The sequence below is a fragment of the Pseudophryne corroboree genome, chromosome 4, assembly GCF_028390025.1.
Source record: "Pseudophryne corroboree isolate aPseCor3 chromosome 4, aPseCor3.hap2, whole genome shotgun sequence".
NCBI lineage: Eukaryota > Metazoa > Chordata > Amphibia > Anura > Myobatrachidae > Pseudophryne > Pseudophryne corroboree.
Window position 1 is genome coordinate 615265328 of NC_086447.1, and position 18760 is coordinate 615284087.

Consider the following 18760-nt stretch of genomic DNA (forward strand, 5'->3'; position numbering starts at 1 on the left):
CTGGCGCAATATCTGTCCAGTTTTTTGTTGAGGCGGGACGCCATCATGTCCACCTTTGGTTTTTCCCAACGGTTCACAATCATGTGGAAGACTTCTGGGTGAAGTCCCCACTCCCCCGGGTGAAGATCGTGTCTGCTGAGGAAGTCTGCTTCCCAGTTGTCCACTCCCGGAATGAACACTGCTGACAGTGCTATCACATGATTCTCCGCCCAGCGAAGAATCCTTGCCACTTCCATCATTGTCCTCCTGCTTCTTGTGCCGCCCTGTCTGTTTACGTGGGCGACTGCCGTGATGTTGTCCGACTGGATCAACACCGGCTGACCCTGAAGCAGAGGTCTTGCCTGACTTAGGGCATTGTAAATGGCCCTTAGTTCCAGGATATTTATGTGAAGTGACGTTTCCATGCTTGACCACAAGCCCTGGAAATTTCTTCCCTGTGTGACTGCTCCCCAGCCTCTCAGGCTGGCATCCGTGGTCACCAGGACCCAATCCTGAATGCCGAATCTGCGGCCCTCTAGGAGATGAGCACTCTGTAACCACCACAGGAGAGACACCCTTGTCCTTGGAGACAGGGTTATCCGCTGATGCATTTGAAGATGCGATCCGGACCATTTGTCCAGCAGATCCCACTGAAAAGTTCTTGCGTGGAATCTGCCGAATGGAATCGCTTCGTAAGAAGCCACCATCTTTCCCAGGACCCTTGTGCATTGATGTACTGACACTTGGCCTGGTCTTAGGAGGTTCCTGACTAGGTCGGATAACTCCTTGGCTTTCTCCTCCGGGAGAAACACCTTTTTCTGTACTGTGTCCAGAATCATCCCTAGGAACAGCAGACGTGTCGTCGGAATCAGCTGCGATTTTGGAATATTTAGAATCCATCCGTGCTGTCGTAGTACTACTTGAGATAGTGCTACTCCGACCTCTAACTGTTCTCTGGACCTTGCCCTTATCAGGAGATCGTCCAAGTAAGGGATAATTAAGACGCCTTTTCTTCGAAGAAGAATCATCATTTCGGCCATTACCTTGGTAAAGACCCGGGGTGCCGTGGACAATCCAAACGGCAGCGTCTGAAACTGATAGTGACAGTTCTGTACCACAAACCTGAGGTACCCTTGGTGAGAAGGGCAAATTGGGACATGGAGGTAAGCATCCTTGATGTCCAGAGACACCATATAGTCCCCTTCTTCCAGGTTCGCTATCACTGCTCTGAGTGACTCCATCTTGAACTTGAACCTTTTTATGTAAGTGTTCAAGGATTTCAGATTTAAAATGGGTCTCACCGAGCCGTCCGGCTTCGGTACCACAAACAGCGTGGAATAATACCCCTTTCCCTGTTGTAGGAGGGGTACCTTGATTATCACCTGCTGGGAATACAGCTTGTGAATGGCTTCCAATACCGCCTCCCTGTCGGGGGGAGACGTTGGTAAAGCAGACTTCAGGAACCGGCGAGGGGGAGACGTCTCGAATTCCAATTTGTACCCCTGAGATACTACCTGCAGGATCCAGGGGTCCACTTGCGAGTGAGCCCACTGCGCGCTGAAATTCTTGAGACTGGCCCCCACCGTGCCTGAGTCCGCTTGTAAGGCCCCAGCGTCATGCTGAGGACTTGGCAGAAGCGGGGGAGGGCTTCTGTTCGTGGGAAGAGGCTGTTTGCTGCAGTCTTTTTCCCCTTCCTCTGCCCCGGGGCAGATATGAGTGGCCTTTTGCCTGCTTGCCCTTATGGGGACGAAAGGACTGAGCCTGAAAAGACGGTATCTTTTTCTGCTGCGAGGTGACTTGGGGTAAAAAGGTGGATTTTCCAGCCGTTGCCGTGGCCACCAGGTCCGATAGACCGACCCCAAATAACTCCTCCCCTTTATACGGCAATACTTCCATATGCCATTTGGAATCCGCATCCCCTGACCACTGTCGCGTCCATAATCCTCTTCTGGCATAAATGGACATCGCACTTACTCTTGATGCCAATGTGCAAATATCCCTCTGTGCATCTCGCATATATAGAAATGCATCCTTTAAATGCTCTATAGTCAATAATATATTGTCCCTGTCCAGGGTATCAATATTTTCAGTCAGGGAATCCGACCAAGCCACCCCAGCACTGCACATCCAGGCTGAGGCGATTGCTGGTCGCAGTATAATACCAGTATGTGTGTATATACTTTTAAGGATATTTTCCAGCTTCCTATCAGCTGGTTCCTTGAGGGCGGCCGTATCAGGAGACGGTAACGCCACTTGTTTTGATAAGCGTGTGAGCGCCTTATCTACGCTAGGGGGTGTTTCCCAACGCGCCCTAACCTCTGGCGGGAAAGGGTATAATGCCAATAATTTTTTAGAAATTAGCAGTTTTTTATCGGGGGAAACCCACGCTTCATCACACACCTCATTTAATTCATCTGATTCAGGAAAAAATAAGAATTTACTTACCGATAATTCTATTTCTCATAGTCCGTAGTGGATGCTGGGGACTCCGAAAGGACCATGGGGAATAGCGGGCTCCGAAGGAGGCTGGGCACTCTAGAAAGATCTTAGACTACCTGGTGTGCACTGGCTCCTCCCACTATGACCCTCCTCCAAGCCTCAGTTAGGTACTGTGCCCGGACGAGCGTACACAATAAGGAAGGATTTTGAATCCCGGGTAAGACTCATACCAGCCACACCAATCACACCGTATAACCTGTGATCTGAACCCAGTTAACAGCATGATAACAGAAGGAGCCTCTGAAAAGATGGCTCACAACAACAATAACCCGATTTTTGTAACAATAACTATGTACAAGTATTGCAGAAAGTCCGCACTTGGGACGGGCGCCCAGCATCCACTACGGACTATGAGAAATAGAATTATCGGTAAGTAAATTCTTATTTTCTCTAACGTCCTAGTGGATGCTGGGGACTCCGAAAGGACCATGGGGATTATACCAAAGCTCCCAAACGGGCGGGAGAGTGCGGATGACTCTGCAGCACCGAATGAGAGAACTCCAGGTCCTCCTCAGCCAGGGTATCAAATTTGTAGAATTTTGCAAACGTGTTTGCCCCTGACCAAGTAGCTGCTCGGCAAAGTTGTAAAGCCGAGACCCCTCGGGCAGCCGCCCAAGATGAGCCCACCTTCCTTGTGGAATGGGCATTGACAGATTTTGGCTGTGGCAGGCCTGCCACAGTATGTGCAAGCTGAATTGTACTACAAATCCAACGAGCAATAGTCTGCTTAGAAGCAGGAGCACCCAGCTTGTTAGGTGCATATAGGATAAACAGCGAGTCAGATTTTCTGACTCTAGCCGTTCTGGAAACATATATTTTCAGTGCCCTGACAACGTCTAGCAACTTGGAGTCCTCCAAGTCCCTAGTAGCCTAGGCACCACAATAGGCTGGTTCAGGTGAAACGCTGACACCACCTTTGGGAGAAACTGGGGACGAGTCCTCAATTCTGCCCTATCCATATGGAAAATCAAATAAGGGCTTTTACAAGACAAAGCCGCCAACTTTGATACTCGCCTGGCAGAAGCCAAGGCCAATAACATAACCACCTTCCACGTGAGATATTTCAGATCCACGGTTTTTAGTGGTTCAAACCAATGTGATTTTAAGAAACTCAACACCACGTTGAGATCCCAAGGTGCCACAGGAGGCACAAACGGGGGCTGACTCTGCAGCACTCCTTTTATAAATGTCTGAACTTCAGGTACTGAAGCTAGTTCTTATTGAAAGAAAATCGACAGAGCCGAGATCTGTACCTTAATGGAACCCAATTTAAGGCCCATAGTCACTCCTGCTTGCAGGAAATGCAGAAATCGACCTAGTTGAAATTCCTCTGTTGGGGCCCTTTCGGCCTCACACCATGCAACATATTTTCGCCATATGCGGTGATAATGAGTTGCTGTAACCTCTTTCCTGGCTTTAGTAAGCGTAGGAATGACTTCCTCCGGAATGCCCTTTTCCTTCAGGATCCGGCGTTCAACCGCCATGCCGACGAACGCAGCCGCGGTACGTCTTGGAACAGACAGGGCCCCTGCTGCCGCAGGTCCTGTCTGAGTGGCAGAGGCCATGGGTCCTCTGATATAAATTCTTGAAGTTCTGGGTACCAAGCTCTTCTTGGCCATCCACGAGTATCGTTCTTACTCCTCGCCTTCTTATTATTCTCAGTACCTTTGGTATGAGAGGCAGAGGGGAGAACACATAAACCGACTGGTACACCCACGGTGTTACCAGAGCGTCCATAGCTATCGCCTGAGGGTCCCTTGACCCGGTGCAATATCTTTTATAGCTTTTTGTTGAGGCGGGACGCCATCATGTCCACCTGTGGCCTTTCCCAATGGTGTACAATCCTATTGGAAGACTTCTGGAGGAAGTCCCCATTCTCCCGGGTGGAGGTCGTGTCTGTTGAGAAGATCTGCTTCCCAGTTGTCCACTCCGGGAATGAACACTGCTGACAGTGCTAACACATGATTTTCCGCCTATCGGAGAATCCTTGTGGCTTCTGCCATCGCCATCCTGCTTCTTGTGCCGCCCTGTTGGTTTACATGGGCGACTGCCGTGATGTTGTCTGATTGGATCAGTACCGGCTGGTTTTGAAGCAGAGGCCTTGCCGGCCTCAGGGCATTGTAAATGGCCCTCAGGTCCAGAATATTTATGTGTAGGGAAATAACCTGACTTGACCAAAGTCCCTGGAAATTTCTTCCCTGTGTGACTGCCTCCCAGCCTCAAAGGCTGGAATCCATGGTCACTAGGACCTAGTCCTGTATGCCGAACCTGCGGCCCTCTTGAAGATGGGCACTCTGCAGCCACCACAGTAGAGATACCCTGGTCCTTGGAGACAGGGTTATCAGCCTATGCATCGGAAGATGCGATCCGGACCACTTGTCCAACAGGTCCCTCTGAAAAGTTCTTGTATGGAACCTGCCTAATGGGATTGCTTCGTAGGAAGCTACCATTTTTCCCAGGACTCGCGTGCAATGATGCACCGCTACCTATTTTGGCTTCAGGAGGTCTCTGACTAGAGATGACAACTCCTTGGCTTTCTCCTCCGGGAGAAACACTATTTCTGGTTTATGTCCAGAACCATCCCCAGGAACAGTAGACGTGTCATAGGAACCAGCTGTGACTTTGGACTGTTTAGAATCCAACCATGCTGTTGTAGCACTTTCCAAAATAGTGCTACCCCGACTACCAACTGCTCCTTGGACCTCGCCCTTATAACGAGATTTTCCAAGTACGGGATAATTACAACTCCCTTTTTTTGAAGGAGTATCAACATTTCGGCCATTACCTTGATAAAACACCCTCGGTGCCATGTACAGTCCAAACGGCAGTGTCTGGACTTGGTAATGGTAATCCTGTACCACAAATCTGAGGTACTCCTGGCGAGGATGGTAAATGGGGACATGCAGGTAAGCATCCTTGATGTCCCAGGATACCATGTAATCCCCCTCGTCCAGGCTTGGAATAACCGCCCTGAGCGATTCCATCTTGAAGTTGAATTTTTGTGTTCAAGGATTTTAAATATAAAATGGGTCACACCGAACCATGCGATTTCGGTACCCCAACCCGTGTGGAATAGTAACCCCGTCCTTGTTGAAGTAGGGGCACCTTGAGTATTACCTGCTGGGAATACCGCTTATTAATTGCCTCTAGCACAGCCTCCCTGCCTGAGGGAGTTGTCAGCAAGGCATATTTTAGGAAACGGCTGGGGGGAGACATCTCGAATTCCAGCTTGTACCCCTGAAATACTACTTGAAAGAAACAGGGATCCACCTGTGAGCGAGCCCACTAATTGCTGAAATTTTTGAGACGGCCCCCCACCGTACCTGGCTACACCTGTGGAGCACCCGCGTCATGGTGTGGCCTCACAGGAGGCGGGGGAAGAATCTTGATTCTGGGAACAGGCTGACTGGTGCAGCTTTTTTCCCTCTATCCTTGTCTCTGTACAGAAAGGAAGCGCCATTTGTTTCTGAAGCCGAAAGGACTGTACCTTTGTCTGTGAGGAAACCTGAGGTAAAATTATTTCTTCCCAGCAGTTGCTGTGGATACGAGGTCCCAGAGACCATCCCCAAATAATTCCTCACCCTTATAAGGCTCTCTATGCGCTTTTTAAGTCAGCATCACCTGTCCAGTGACGGTCTCTAATACCCTCCTGACAGAATGGACATTACATTTATTTTGGATGCCAGCCGGCAAAATATCCCTCTGTGCATCCCCCATATATAAGACGACGTCTTTAATATGTTTTTATGTTTGCCAACTAGTATCCCTGTTTGACAGGGTCACCGACCACGCTGCAGCAGCACTATCTGCAGGTCTCAGTCTAGTACCCGAGTGTGTAAATACAGACTTCAGGATAGCCTCCTGTTTTTTATCAACAGGTACCTATTAAAGTGGCCGTATCCTAAGACGGCAGTGCCACCTTTTTTGACAAACGTGTGAGCGCCTTATCCACCCTAGGGGATATCTCCCAGCGTAACTTATCCACCTGGCGGGAAAGGGTACGCCATCAGTAACTTTTTATAAATTACCAGTTTCTTAACGGGGGAACCCACGCTTTCACACACTTCATTTATTCATCTGATGGGGGAACAAAACACTGCCTGTTTTTTCTCCCCAAACCTAAAACCCATTTTTAGAGGTGCTTGGGTTAAAGTCAGAAATGTATAACACATTTTTTATTGACGGGATCACGTCACGGATGTTCCTAGTGGATTGTGTATATGTCTCCACCTTGTCGACACTGGAGTCAGACTCCGTGTCGACATCTGTGTCTGCCATCTGAGAGAGCGGGCGTTTTTGAGCCCCTGATGGCCTTTGAGACGCCTGGGCAGGCGCGGGCTGCGAAGCCGGCTGTCCCACAGCTGTTACGTCATCCACCCTTTTATGTAAGGAGTTGACACTGTCGGTTAATACCTTTCACCTATCCATCCACTCTGGTGTCGGCCCCACAGGGGGCGACATCACATATATCGGCCTCTGTTCTGTCACCATATAAGCCTCCTCATTCAACATGTCGACACAGCCGTACCGACACACCGCAGACACACAGGGAATGCTCCAAACGAAGACAGGACCCACAAAAGCCCTTTGGGGGGACAGAGTAAGAGTATGCCAGCACACACCAGAGCGCTATATATATACAGGGACTAACTGAGTTATGTCCCTAATAGCTGCTTTTTATATAATATACTGTATACAGTGCCAATTTTAATGCCCCCCCTCTCTTTTCCCTCTTACTGTACTGTAGAATTGCAGGGAAGAGCCAGGGAGCTTCCTTCCAGCCGAGCTGTGAGGGAAAAATGGCGCCAGTGTGCTGAGGAGATAGGCTCCGCCCCTTTTTCGCGGCCTATTCTCCCGTTTTTTATGGAATTCTGGCAGGGGTATTTACCTCATATATAGCCCCTGGGGCCATATATTGAGGTATTTTAGCCAGCCAAGGTGTTTTTATTGCTGCCTCAGGGCGCCCCCCCCAGCGCCCTGCACCCTCAGTGACCGGAGTGTGAAGTGTGTGAGAGGAGCAATGGCGCACAGCTGCAGTGCTGTGCGCTACCTTGGTGAAGACAGAGTCTTCATGCCGCCGATTTTCCGGACCATCTTCTTGCTTCTGGCTCTGTAAGGGGGACGGCGGCGCGGCTCCGGGACCGAACATCAAGGCTGGGCCTGCGGTCGATCCCTCTGGAGCTCATGGTGTCCAGTAGCCTAAGAAGCCCAATCCGGCTGCAAGCAGGCGAGTTCGCTTCTTCTCCCCTTAGTCCCTCGCTGCAGTGAGCCTGTTGCCAGCAGGTCTCACTGAAAATAACAAATTCTAAGACTATAACTTTCTAAGAGCTCAGGAGAGCCCCTAGTGTGCATCCAACCTCGGCCGGGCACGAAATCTAACTGAGGCTTGGAGGAGGGTCATAGTGGGAGGAGCCAGTGCACACCAGGTAGTCTAAGATCTTTCTAGAGTGCCCAGCCTCCTTCGGAGCCCGCTATTCCCCATGGTCCTTTCGGAGTCCCCAGCATCCACTAGGACGTTAGAGAAACTACGGGTAGTTTTTTCACACCCCACATAATACCCTTTTTTGTGGTACTTGTAGTATCAGAAATGTTCAAAACCTCCTTCATTGCCGTGATCATGTAACGTGTGGCCCTACTGGAAAATACGTTTGTTTCCTCACCGTCGACACTGGAGTCAGTGTCCGTGTCAGTGTCTGTATCGACCTGAGGTAACGGGCGTTTTATAGCCCCTGACGGTGTTTGAGACGCCTGTACAGGTATTAACTGATTTGCCGGCTGTCTCATGTCGTCAACAGTCTTTTGTAAAGTGCCGACACTATCACGTAATTCTTTCCATAAGACCATCCAGTCAGGTGTCGACTCCCTAGGGGGTGACATCACTAACACAGGCAATTGCTCCGCCTCCACACCATTTTCCTCCTCATACATGTCGACACAGCGTACCGACACACAGCACACACACAGGGAATGCTCTGATAGAGGACAGGACCCCACTAGCCCTTTGGGGAGACAGAGGGAGAGTTTGCCAGCACACACCTGAGCGCTATATATATACAGGGATAACCTTATATAAGTGTTTTTCCCTAATATAGCTGCTGTATATATTAATATGCCAATTTAGTGCCCCCCCTCTCTTGTTTTACCCTGTTTCTGTAGTGCAGGACTGCAGGGGAGAGTCAGGGAGCCTTCCTCCAACGGAGCTGTGAGGAAAAAATGGCGCTTGTGTGCGGAGGAGATAGGCTCCGCCCCTTTTTCGGCGGCCTTTCTCCCACTTTTTTGTGGAAAACTGGCAGGGGTTAAATACATCCATATAGCCCAGGAGCTATATGTGATGTATTTTTAGCCATTTAAGGTATTTTCATTGCGTCCCAGGGCGCCCCCCCCAGCGCCCTGCACCCTCAGTGACCGGAGTGTGAAGTGTGCTGAGAGCAATGGCGCACAGCTGCGGTGCTGTGCGCTACCTTATTGAAGACAGGACGTCTTCTGCCGCCGATTTTCCGGACCTCTTCAGTCTTCTGGCTCTGTAAGGGGGCCGGCGGCGCGGCTCCGGGACCCATCCAGGCTGAACCTGTGATCGTCCCTCTGGAGCTAATGTCCAGTAGCCTAAGAAGCCCAATCCACTCTGCACGCAGGTGAGTTCGCTTCTTCTCCCCCTAGTCCCTCGATGCAGTGAGCCTGTTGCCAGCAGGTCTCACTGAAAATAAAAAAACCTATTTAAACTTTTACTCTAAGCAGCTCAGGAGAGCCACCTAGCTTGCACCCTTCTCGTTCGGGCACAAAATCTTAACTGAGGCTTGGAGGAGGGTCATAGGGGGAGGAGCCAGTGCACACCAGCTAGTCCTAAAGCTTTTACTTTGTGCCCAGTCTCCTGCGGAGCCGCTATCCCCCATGGTCCTTTCGGAGTCCCCAGCATCCACTAGGACGTTAGAGAAAACAACATTAAGTGAGCTACACTTTGGTAAAATGAAAAGTCAGTGGAGAATGAACAGACTGGCTTCAGCTGACTGGAAGGAGACAGTAACTCAAATAACCATATGTCAAATATTCAAGTAGACGGACTACAGTAGCAGAAGGCCACACTGGATTTTATTCCTGTCCGCTATGAAGAGAAACTGACGCTACATAGGCACAGGGGACATGATTCAGATGTGCTGGCAACTTCGATAGTGTTGCAAATGAGCAATTATTGGCAGACTATGCATGTGTCGCGGCCGCAGTGCACACGCACCAAGGTACCTTTGCGATGCCAGTCAAAGCGAGGAATCAGTCGCAAAGTGATTTACAGGAAGAGGTTGTTTGGGGGAGGTAACGGGGAGTGTCTAAAAATGCAGCCATGCGTCTGTGATCTCATACATATAAAACCACGTTGTAGCTTCTGCAACCATTCTACGTGGCCGTGGAGGCAATCAAAGAGTCAATGTTCCTTGTATCTGTGGTCATGGTAATGACGGAGTACACAGTTGCTTGGAAAGTTGTGATGGCTTTGGTTGGCGTCACTGGTCACTTGTGGGCGGCTGCCTCGCAGTCCTGTCACTAAAAAAGATCGCTGATGCGCCAGCATTACAACTACGTCTGAATCAGGCCCAGGCTCATCACAACTGAATAACTGTAAATTGGATACACGTTGTCCTGGCAGATGAATTTCTGCTGTGACATGAGGTTGTGGCAGAATTTTATGAACATGGATCCATCCTGCCTTTGGTCAACAATTAGGCTGCAGTTGGTGGTGATGGTGTGGGAAATATTTTATTGACACACATCAGACCCTGAAAACAAATTGAGCATTATTTAAATGCCATAACCTACCTGAGTATTGTTACTATCTGCATCCATTTATGGGCACAGTCTACTCATATTTTTAAGTCTACTTCTAGAGGGGTAATACACCATGTCACAAAGCCCAACATCTCAAGCTGGCTCCACAAACATGATATTGAGCTCAGTATACTCCAATAGCTTCTAAAGTCACAAGATCTCAGGGAGTAATTCAGACCTGATCGTAGCAGCACATTTGTTAGCAGTTGGGCAAAACCATGGGGGTAATTCCAAGTTGATCGCAGCAGGATTTTTGATAGCAATTGGGCAAAACCATGTGCACTGCAGGGGAGGCAGATATAACATGTGCAGAGAGAGTTAGATAAATACTGGCTGCTTTATTTTTACACTGCAAATTAGATTGCAGATTGAACACACCCCACCCAAATCTAACTCTCTCTGCACATGTTATATCTGCCTCCCCTGCAGTGCACATGGTTTTGCCCAATTGCTAACAAAAATCCTGCTGCGATCAACTTGGAATTACCCCGCATGTGCACTGCAGGTGTGGCAGATATAACATTTGCAGAGAGAGTAATACCCCTTTTCCACTAGCTCAAAAAACACGGGTAAATGCACGGGGGCGCGCATTTACCCGTGTTTTTGGCAAGTGGAAAAGGGTAAACCCGGATCAAGTGACCCGTGAATCCTACCCGGCTATTTACCTGGGTAGGACACGGGAATGATCCGGGTAGGGTGTAGTGTAAACGGGAGCCGTGTCGATGCGACACGGCTCCCGTTTACACTGTATGGATGGGCGGCGCTGGGAGATCATGTGATCTCCCTGCGCCGCCCCTGCCGTGTAGCTAGAAGCATCACCAACCCGGCATATGCCGGGTTGTGACTGCTAATGGGAAAGGGACCGAGCACGGGTCGCAGCAGGGGGCAGCTCCCGTGTCAGGCTCCCGGCTGCGACCCGTGCTCGTAGGTGTAAAAGGGGTATTAGATTGGGGTGGGGGAGTTATATTGTTTCTTTGCTGGGTAAATACTGGCTGCTTTACTTTTACACAGCAATTTAGATTTCAGTTTGAACACACCCCACCCAACTCTACTCTCTCTGCACATGTTACGGGGCATATGCAATTAGCTCCATTTTTTCGCCTAGGTGAAAAAAACTGAGCTTTTTTGCTATTTTTAGGGTTTATGAAGATTCGCCCTATGCAATATTTTCGCTTTGGGCGAAAAATGTGACAGGGGCGGAAAACACGTGGATCACCGAATCCACTTGTTTTCTGTCGAAAATGCGTGCCATTTTCGCCAATTTTGAGGCATTTTTCACCAATTCCTTTTCACTTAATAAAAGAAGGTGAAAAGGCATTGGCGAAAATGCCTTCAAAACTGCCCGAAATGAATACGAGTGGGGCAAACTCATTAGCTCCGAAATGTAATCGGAACTATTTGCATACACCCCTATATCTGCCCCACCTGCAGTGCACATGGTTTTGCCTAACTTCTAACAAATTTGCTGCTACGATCAGGTCTGAATTACCCCCTCAATGCAATAAAGCATGTTTAGCATGTATTATATCAGTTGATTTGTAGCACAAATATGCAGGGGACAAACCTGCATATAACACAGTTGCTGCAGGTTTGTCACCATGGACTAAAATCTAGAATGTTTCCAGTACCTTGTTGAACCCATGCCACAAAGAATTCAGGCCCCCATTTCTCAAGCCTTGCAGAGTGATAAATAGCACGGTGATAAAATCCCAGCCAATCAGCGCCTAACTGCCATGTTACAGGCTGGGTTTGAAAATGACAGTTAGGAGCTGATTGGCACTTTATCACCGTGCAATTTATTACTCTCCAAATCTTGATAAATCTGGGCCTCAGACTGTGTTGTGTGAGAGCCTGCACTGCGTATTTCAAACACTCTTTATTGAGGGCTCTATGATAATACATTACCATGTAACAGACACATGGACAAATAGTTTCCTTACTTGGAGGTGGTGGTCTCTGTGGTGGACGTGATCGAGGCCGGTTGGGAACAGATAGTGATCTACTTGGTGAACGTGAGCGTACCTCACCAACGCTCTCAAGCTCCTTCTTTAGAACCAGCAAGTCTGTGTCATCTATAAAAAAAAAAAGAATGGATAAAGGTCCTGATTCAAAGTTGTACACTAATGCAACTGCAATTGGGATTTTCTATGCTACGGAATGTTAGCAAGTGAAGCTGCCCCCCCCCCCCCTCCCCCAAAGAAAAAAAGTTAAAAAAAAATCATGTCGACCTTTTCATGTGTCGACCTTTCATGTGTCGACCATGTTCATGTGTCGACCATGTGCCTATGTCGACCATGTCAATGTCGACCAATAGTGGTCGACCTAATGACTGTCGACCATAATATGGTCGACCATATGAACGGATACCGAAAAACAGACACCCACAGGAGGTAGCACAACTCATTTGGAACTGCGTACACATTCACAGCCTAAACGGAAGAACGACGAACATCGACTGCTCAAGTAGGTCTATAGCTATGCAGAATGGATGCGGCAGTAGCGACGCAAGCGCCATATTTCTATGCGTACATAAATGCAGCTGACAAAACACACGCCCAGAAAAAGGCTGAGACACTTGCATTTTTGCCGCCACTCCCTGTTAACTCCCCTAAACAGTCTCTTCCTGCCATTCACCCATCAACAAAATCCTCACTATGAGCAGACTTGCAATGACACCTTTACAGATGCGCTGTGCAATCACGGCGCATGCGCAGTCTTATGATAATTGCAAAAAAATATTGGCACAGCGTACAACTCTGAATCATGCCCATAATAAAGTTATTAGTACCCTGGACTTTCTATAGCTCAGGGGTGTTAGGTACGTCAAAGAGCCGACATCAAGCCGAAGGCGAGTGTGCAAAAATGGGGTGTGACCTTGTGCCTGCTAGGCCACACCCCTGGTATAATGAAAATGCCAGATCCACACAAAATAAATTTTAAAGCCAGAATCAACATAAAATACATTGAAAAAGACACTTCCACATAAAATAATAAAAAAATCCAGATCCACATAAAATATATTGAAAAAGCCATATTCACATAATACACTTCAGCTCCTCCATGTGTCACTCCAACCAGCACCCTCCTGTGTCACTCCTGCCAGGATTCTCCTTTGTCACTCCAGCCAGCTCCCCATTGTGTCACTCCAGCCAGCACCCTCATATGTCACTGCAGCCCAGTATCTGGCTCCCTCAGTTTTCAATCGCTGTAGTGCTGCTGTATGTCTGGCTGGAGTGCACCAGTTTCCAGGATCTGTTGTGGTCAGGTGACTGAGTGTTGGGAGCCACATTTGAAAAAAGAAAGAGCCGCATGCGACTCAAGAGCCACAGGTTGGCCACGGCTGCTATAGCTTGTTGCTGTGGGGTACATTTATTTTAGGCACCTTTATTTGAAAGAGCAGAGTGTCAGGGTTTCGTAAAAACAAACAAAAATAAAAACACTGAGGGCGGTGATCTTTTTGAGAGAATAAAAATTTGCAACCATAAAACTATGCCGGTTTAATCGTATTTGAACTGGTTTTAAAAGTGCGAGCATCCCTAGTCAATACACAACAGAATGCCATAAATTACCCAACCCTACTTGTGTGCTCATCAATACAATTGCAGCAGTAGGGGGCAGATGGTATATCGAGAGTGACACGATCACCTTCTGCCTTCATTTTTAGCATTCAAGAGCCACCAATGATAGAAAAAAATGTACTAGTATGAAGCCACCACACTCTTCTTAGCATGCAGCATATTACTCCTTCCAACCTTTACAATTCTCTCCCTTTCCCCATTCACTGACCTCGCAGCCACTGGTGTGCTCCTCATTATGCTTACATAAAAAGGAGATACAGTGAATAATCAGTATATCTAGTTTGTCTGGTCACAAAATTCTAAGCTACCCTGCTCATGAATGAGATGATCAACAGTGGACCACGGAAAGTTTGCAGTAGACAAAGCACTATGTAAAAGGACAATGTAATGAGTTATACATAGAACTAAGACACCAAAGGATAAAACACACCCAGATGATTTTGCCATTACCTTTAAATGAGTGTGGTTTCTTTGGAGCTGCCCTAGACGCTTGTGTTGCAGGCAGCTGTTCATTGCCATAAGACACACAGTCGCCAGCTGTGTCAGTCATCAGATGAGGAGGCACCACATAATCTGAGTCATCGTCCAATATATCACCTGCAGGGGGAGTCACTAAATGTGAGTAATTTCCCAGCCAGTCAAAGCAAGATCAGAATACATTTAACAGCACATAGTACTTTGTAAAGGACATCTGGAAGGCAGACTAGTACACTTCCTAACACCATACATCTAGCACCTCAGATGTTGCCTGTGTGTCTGTGTCTTCTGTAAACCTTTATCAGGAGCCCATTTTAGCATTCATTTTCACATGGAAAAAGTGTACTTAAAAGAGCTGGAGTTACAACATTCATATTACAATCTTGTATTTCTCTTACGTCCTAGAGGATGCTGGGGACTCCGTAAGGACCATGGGGTATAGACGGGCTCCGCAGGAGACATGGGCACTCTAAAGACTTTAGATGGGTGTGCACTGGCTCCTCCCTCTATGCCCCTCCTCCAGACCTCAGTTAGATCCTGTGCCCAGAGGAGACTGGATGCACTGCAGGGGAGCTCTACTGAGTTTCTCTGAAAATACTTTTTGTTAGGTTTTTTATTTTCAGGGAGCACTGCTGGCAACAGGCACCCTGCATCGTGGGACTGAGGGGAGAGAAGCAGACCTACTTAACTGATAGGCTCTGCTTCTTAGGCTAGTGGACACCATTAGCTCCAGAGGGTCGGAACACAGGTGTTGTCCTCGCTGTTCGTCCCGGAGCCGCGCCGCCGTCCTCCTCACACTGCCGGAAGATAGAAGCCTTCACAGGCGGCAGAAGACTTCAGATCTTCACTGAGGTACCGCGCAGCGGTAACGCTGCGCGCCATTGCTCCCACACATACACACACAGAAGGCACTGTACGGGTGCAGGGAGCAGGGGCGCCCGGGGCAGCAATATTAACCTCAAGGGACACTGGCTAAATTTATTAGATACTGTGGAGGCAGTATATTGAAAACCCCCCGCCAGTATAAAGAATTTGAGCGGGACCGAAGCCCGCCGTTGAGGGGGCGGAGCTTGATCCTCCAGCACTAACCAGTGCCATTTTTCTCCACAGCAAGCTGCAGAGAAGCTGCTCCCCGGACTTTCCCCTGCTGAGCAAGTACAGAGGGCAAAAAAGAGAGGGGGGGCACATTTAATTGGCGCAGTGAGTGCATTATTTATTCTATAAAAGAGTGCTGTACAGTCTGGGATTTTATTCCAGTGTCTAGTGGCACTGGGTGTGTGCTGGCATACTCTCTCTCTGTCTCTCCAAAGGACCTTATTGGGGGGCTGTCCCCATAATTGTATATCCCAGTGTGTGTGGGGGTGTCAGTACGTGTGTGTCGACATGTCTGAGGCGGAAGGCTCGTCTAAAGAGGAGGTGGAGCAGATGATTGTGGTGTCTCCGTCGGCGAGGCCGACACCTGATTGGTTGGATATGTGGAATGTTTTAAATGCAAATGTGTCTTTATTACATAAAAGATTGGACAAAGCAGAGTCCACAGAAAAAGCAGGGAGTCAATCCATGGCTTTGACTGTGTCACAAGGCCCTTCGGGCTCTCATAAACGTCTCCTGTCCCAGGTAGCAGACACTGATACCGACACGGATTCTGACTCCAGTGTCGACTACGATGATGCAAGGTTACACCCAAGGGTGGCCAAAAGTATTCTTTATATAATTATTGCATGACACGAGGGTATGCATGTTCAAGGAGAAGAAACCTGAGGTAACCTTTCCCCCATCTCATGAGCTGAACGCTTTATTTGAAAAAGCTTGGGAAACTCCGGACAAGAAACTGCAGATTCCCAAGAGAATTCTTATGGCGGATCCTTTCCCCGCACAGGACAGGTTACGGTGGGAATCCTCGCCCAGGGTGGACAAGGCTTTAACGCGCTTGTCCAAAAAGGTGCCGCTACCGTCGCCAGACACGGCAGCCCTCAAGGATCCTGCTGATCGCAGACAGGAGACTACCTTAAAATCAATTTATACACATACGGGTGCCTTGCTCAATCCGGCAGTAGCGTCGGCATGGGTATGTAGCACAATAGCAGCATGGGCAGATAACTTGTCATCTGACATTGACACCCTAGATAAGGATAGCATGTTATTGACCTTGGGTCATATTAAAGACGCAGCATTATATATGAGAGACGCTGCGAGAGACGTTGGGCTGTTGGGTTCAAGAGCCAATGCCACGGCAATTTCTGCTAGGCGAGTCCTGTGGACCCGCCAATGGACGGGTGATGCCGATTCAAAGAGACATATGGAAACTTTGCCTTACAAGGGTGAGGTTTTATTTGGGGAGGGCCTGGCGGACCTGGTTTCCACAGCTACCGCGGGTACATCTTCTTTTTGGCCTTATGTTCCCCCACAGCAAAAGAAAACACCTCAATATCAGATGCAATCCTTTCGGTCGCATAAGTCCAGAAGAGGTCGGGGTTCTTCCTTCCTCGCCAGAGGTAAGGGTAGAGGGAAAAGAATGCCTGCTATGGCTAGTGCCCAGGAACAGAAGTCCTCCCCAGCTTCTACAAAATCCACCGCATGACGCTGGGGCTCCACTGCGGGAGTCCGCGCTGGTGGGGGCACGTCTTCGACTCTTCAGCCAGGTCTGGGTTCTGTCAGATTTGGTTCCTTGGGCGATAGAAATTGTATCCCAAGGCTACAAACTGGAATTCGAAGAAGTGCCTCCTCGACGATTTTTCAAGTCGGCTTTGCCAGCTTCTCCCCCAGAGAGGGAAATAGTTTTAGCTGCAATACAAAAGCTGTGTCGACAGCAGGTGATTATCAAGGTTCCCCTAATACAACAGGGGAAAGGGTACTATTCAACCCTATTTGTGGTCCCGAAACCGGATGGCTCGGTCAGACCCATTCTGAATCTAAAATCCCTAAACCTGTATCTAAAATGGTTCAAATTCAAGATGGAATCTCTCTGGGCAGTGATCTCCAGCCTGGAAGGGGGGGATTTTATGGTATCACTAGACATAAAGGATGCATACCTTCATGTCCCCATTTATCCTCCTCGTCAGGCATACCTAAGATTCGCTGTACAGGACTGTCATTACCAGTTTCAGACGTTGCCGTTTGGGCTGTCCACGGCCCCGAGGATTTTCACCAAGGTAATGGCGGAAATGATGGTGCTCCTACGCAGGCAAGAAGTCACAATTATCCCATACTTGGACGATCTCCTGATAAAAGCGAGATCGAGAGATCAGTTGCTGAAAAGCGTGTCACTCTCCCTGAGAGTGCTGCAGCAACACGGCTGGATCCTAAATCTGCCAAAGTCGCAGTTGATTCCAACGACTCGGCTATCATTTTTAGGCATGATTCTGGACACAGAAAAGAAAAGGGTTTTTCTCCCAACGGAAAAAGCCCAGGAACTCCAGAGCATGGTCAGAGACCTGTTAAAGCCAAAAAGAGTGTCAGTTCATCAATGCACTCGAGTACTGGGAACGATGGTGGCGGCCTACGAGGCCATCCCCTTCGGCAGGTTCCATGCGAGGACATTTCAGTGTGACCTTCTGGACAAGTGGTCGGGGTCCCATCTACAAATACATCAGAAAATAAGCCTGTCCCCCAGGGCCAGGGTGTCTCTCCTGTGGTGGCTGCAGAGTGCTCATCTTCTAGAGGGTCGCAGGTTCGGCATTCAAGACTGGGTTCTGGTAACCACGGACGCGAGCCTCCGAGGATGGGGAGCAGTCACACAAGGAAGAAATTTTCAGGGACTGTGGTCAAGCCAGGAGGCTTGTCTACACATCAACGTGCTGGAATTAAGAGCCATAAACAACGGCCTACGACAAGCGGAGACTCTTCTTCGCGACCTACCTGTTCTGATTCAAATCGGACAACGTCACAGCAGTGGCTCATGTAAACCGCCAAGGCAGGACAAGGAGCAGAGTGGCAATGGCGGAAGCCACCAGGATTCTTTGCTGGGCGGAAAATCACGTAAGCGCGCTATAAGCAGTCTTCATTCCGGGAGTGGACAACTGGGAAGCAGACTTTCTCAGCAGACACGATCTCCATCCAGGAGAGTGGGGTCTTCATCAAGAAGTTTTTGCAGAGATAACAACTCGTTGGGGGCTTCCTCAAATAGACATGATGGCGTCACGCCTCAACAAGAAACTTCGGAGGTATTGTTCCAGGTCAAGGGACCCTCAGGCTGTAGCGGTAGACGCCCTGGTGACACCCTGGGTGTTTCCGTCGGTCTATGTCTTCCCTCCTCTTCCACTCATCTCAAAAATACTGAGAATCATAAGATGAAAAAGAGTCCAGACAATACTCATTGTTCCGGATTGGCCTCGAAGGGCCTGGTATTCAGATCTTCAGGAAATGCTCACAAAAAGATCCGTGGCCTCTTCCTCCCAGGGAGGACCTGTTGC

The 18760-nt window shown here is 48.8% G+C and overlaps 1 protein-coding gene across 2 annotated transcripts in view; it reads right to left on the minus strand.

The window, feature by feature from the left end:
* Nucleotides 1-18760, minus strand: part of SYNJ2 (synaptojanin 2) — a 468795-nt gene that overhangs the window by 36535 nt on the left and 413500 nt on the right. For both annotated transcript variants that reach the window (XM_063917654.1, XM_063917655.1), the window contains exons 22-23: nucleotides 14322-14468; nucleotides 12234-12365 (exon numbers count right to left, since the gene is read on the minus strand). In XM_063917654.1, coding sequence (XP_063773724.1) covers nucleotides 12234-12365; nucleotides 14322-14468 — 279 coding nt within the window. The remainder of the gene's footprint in view (nucleotides 1-12233; nucleotides 12366-14321; nucleotides 14469-18760) is intronic.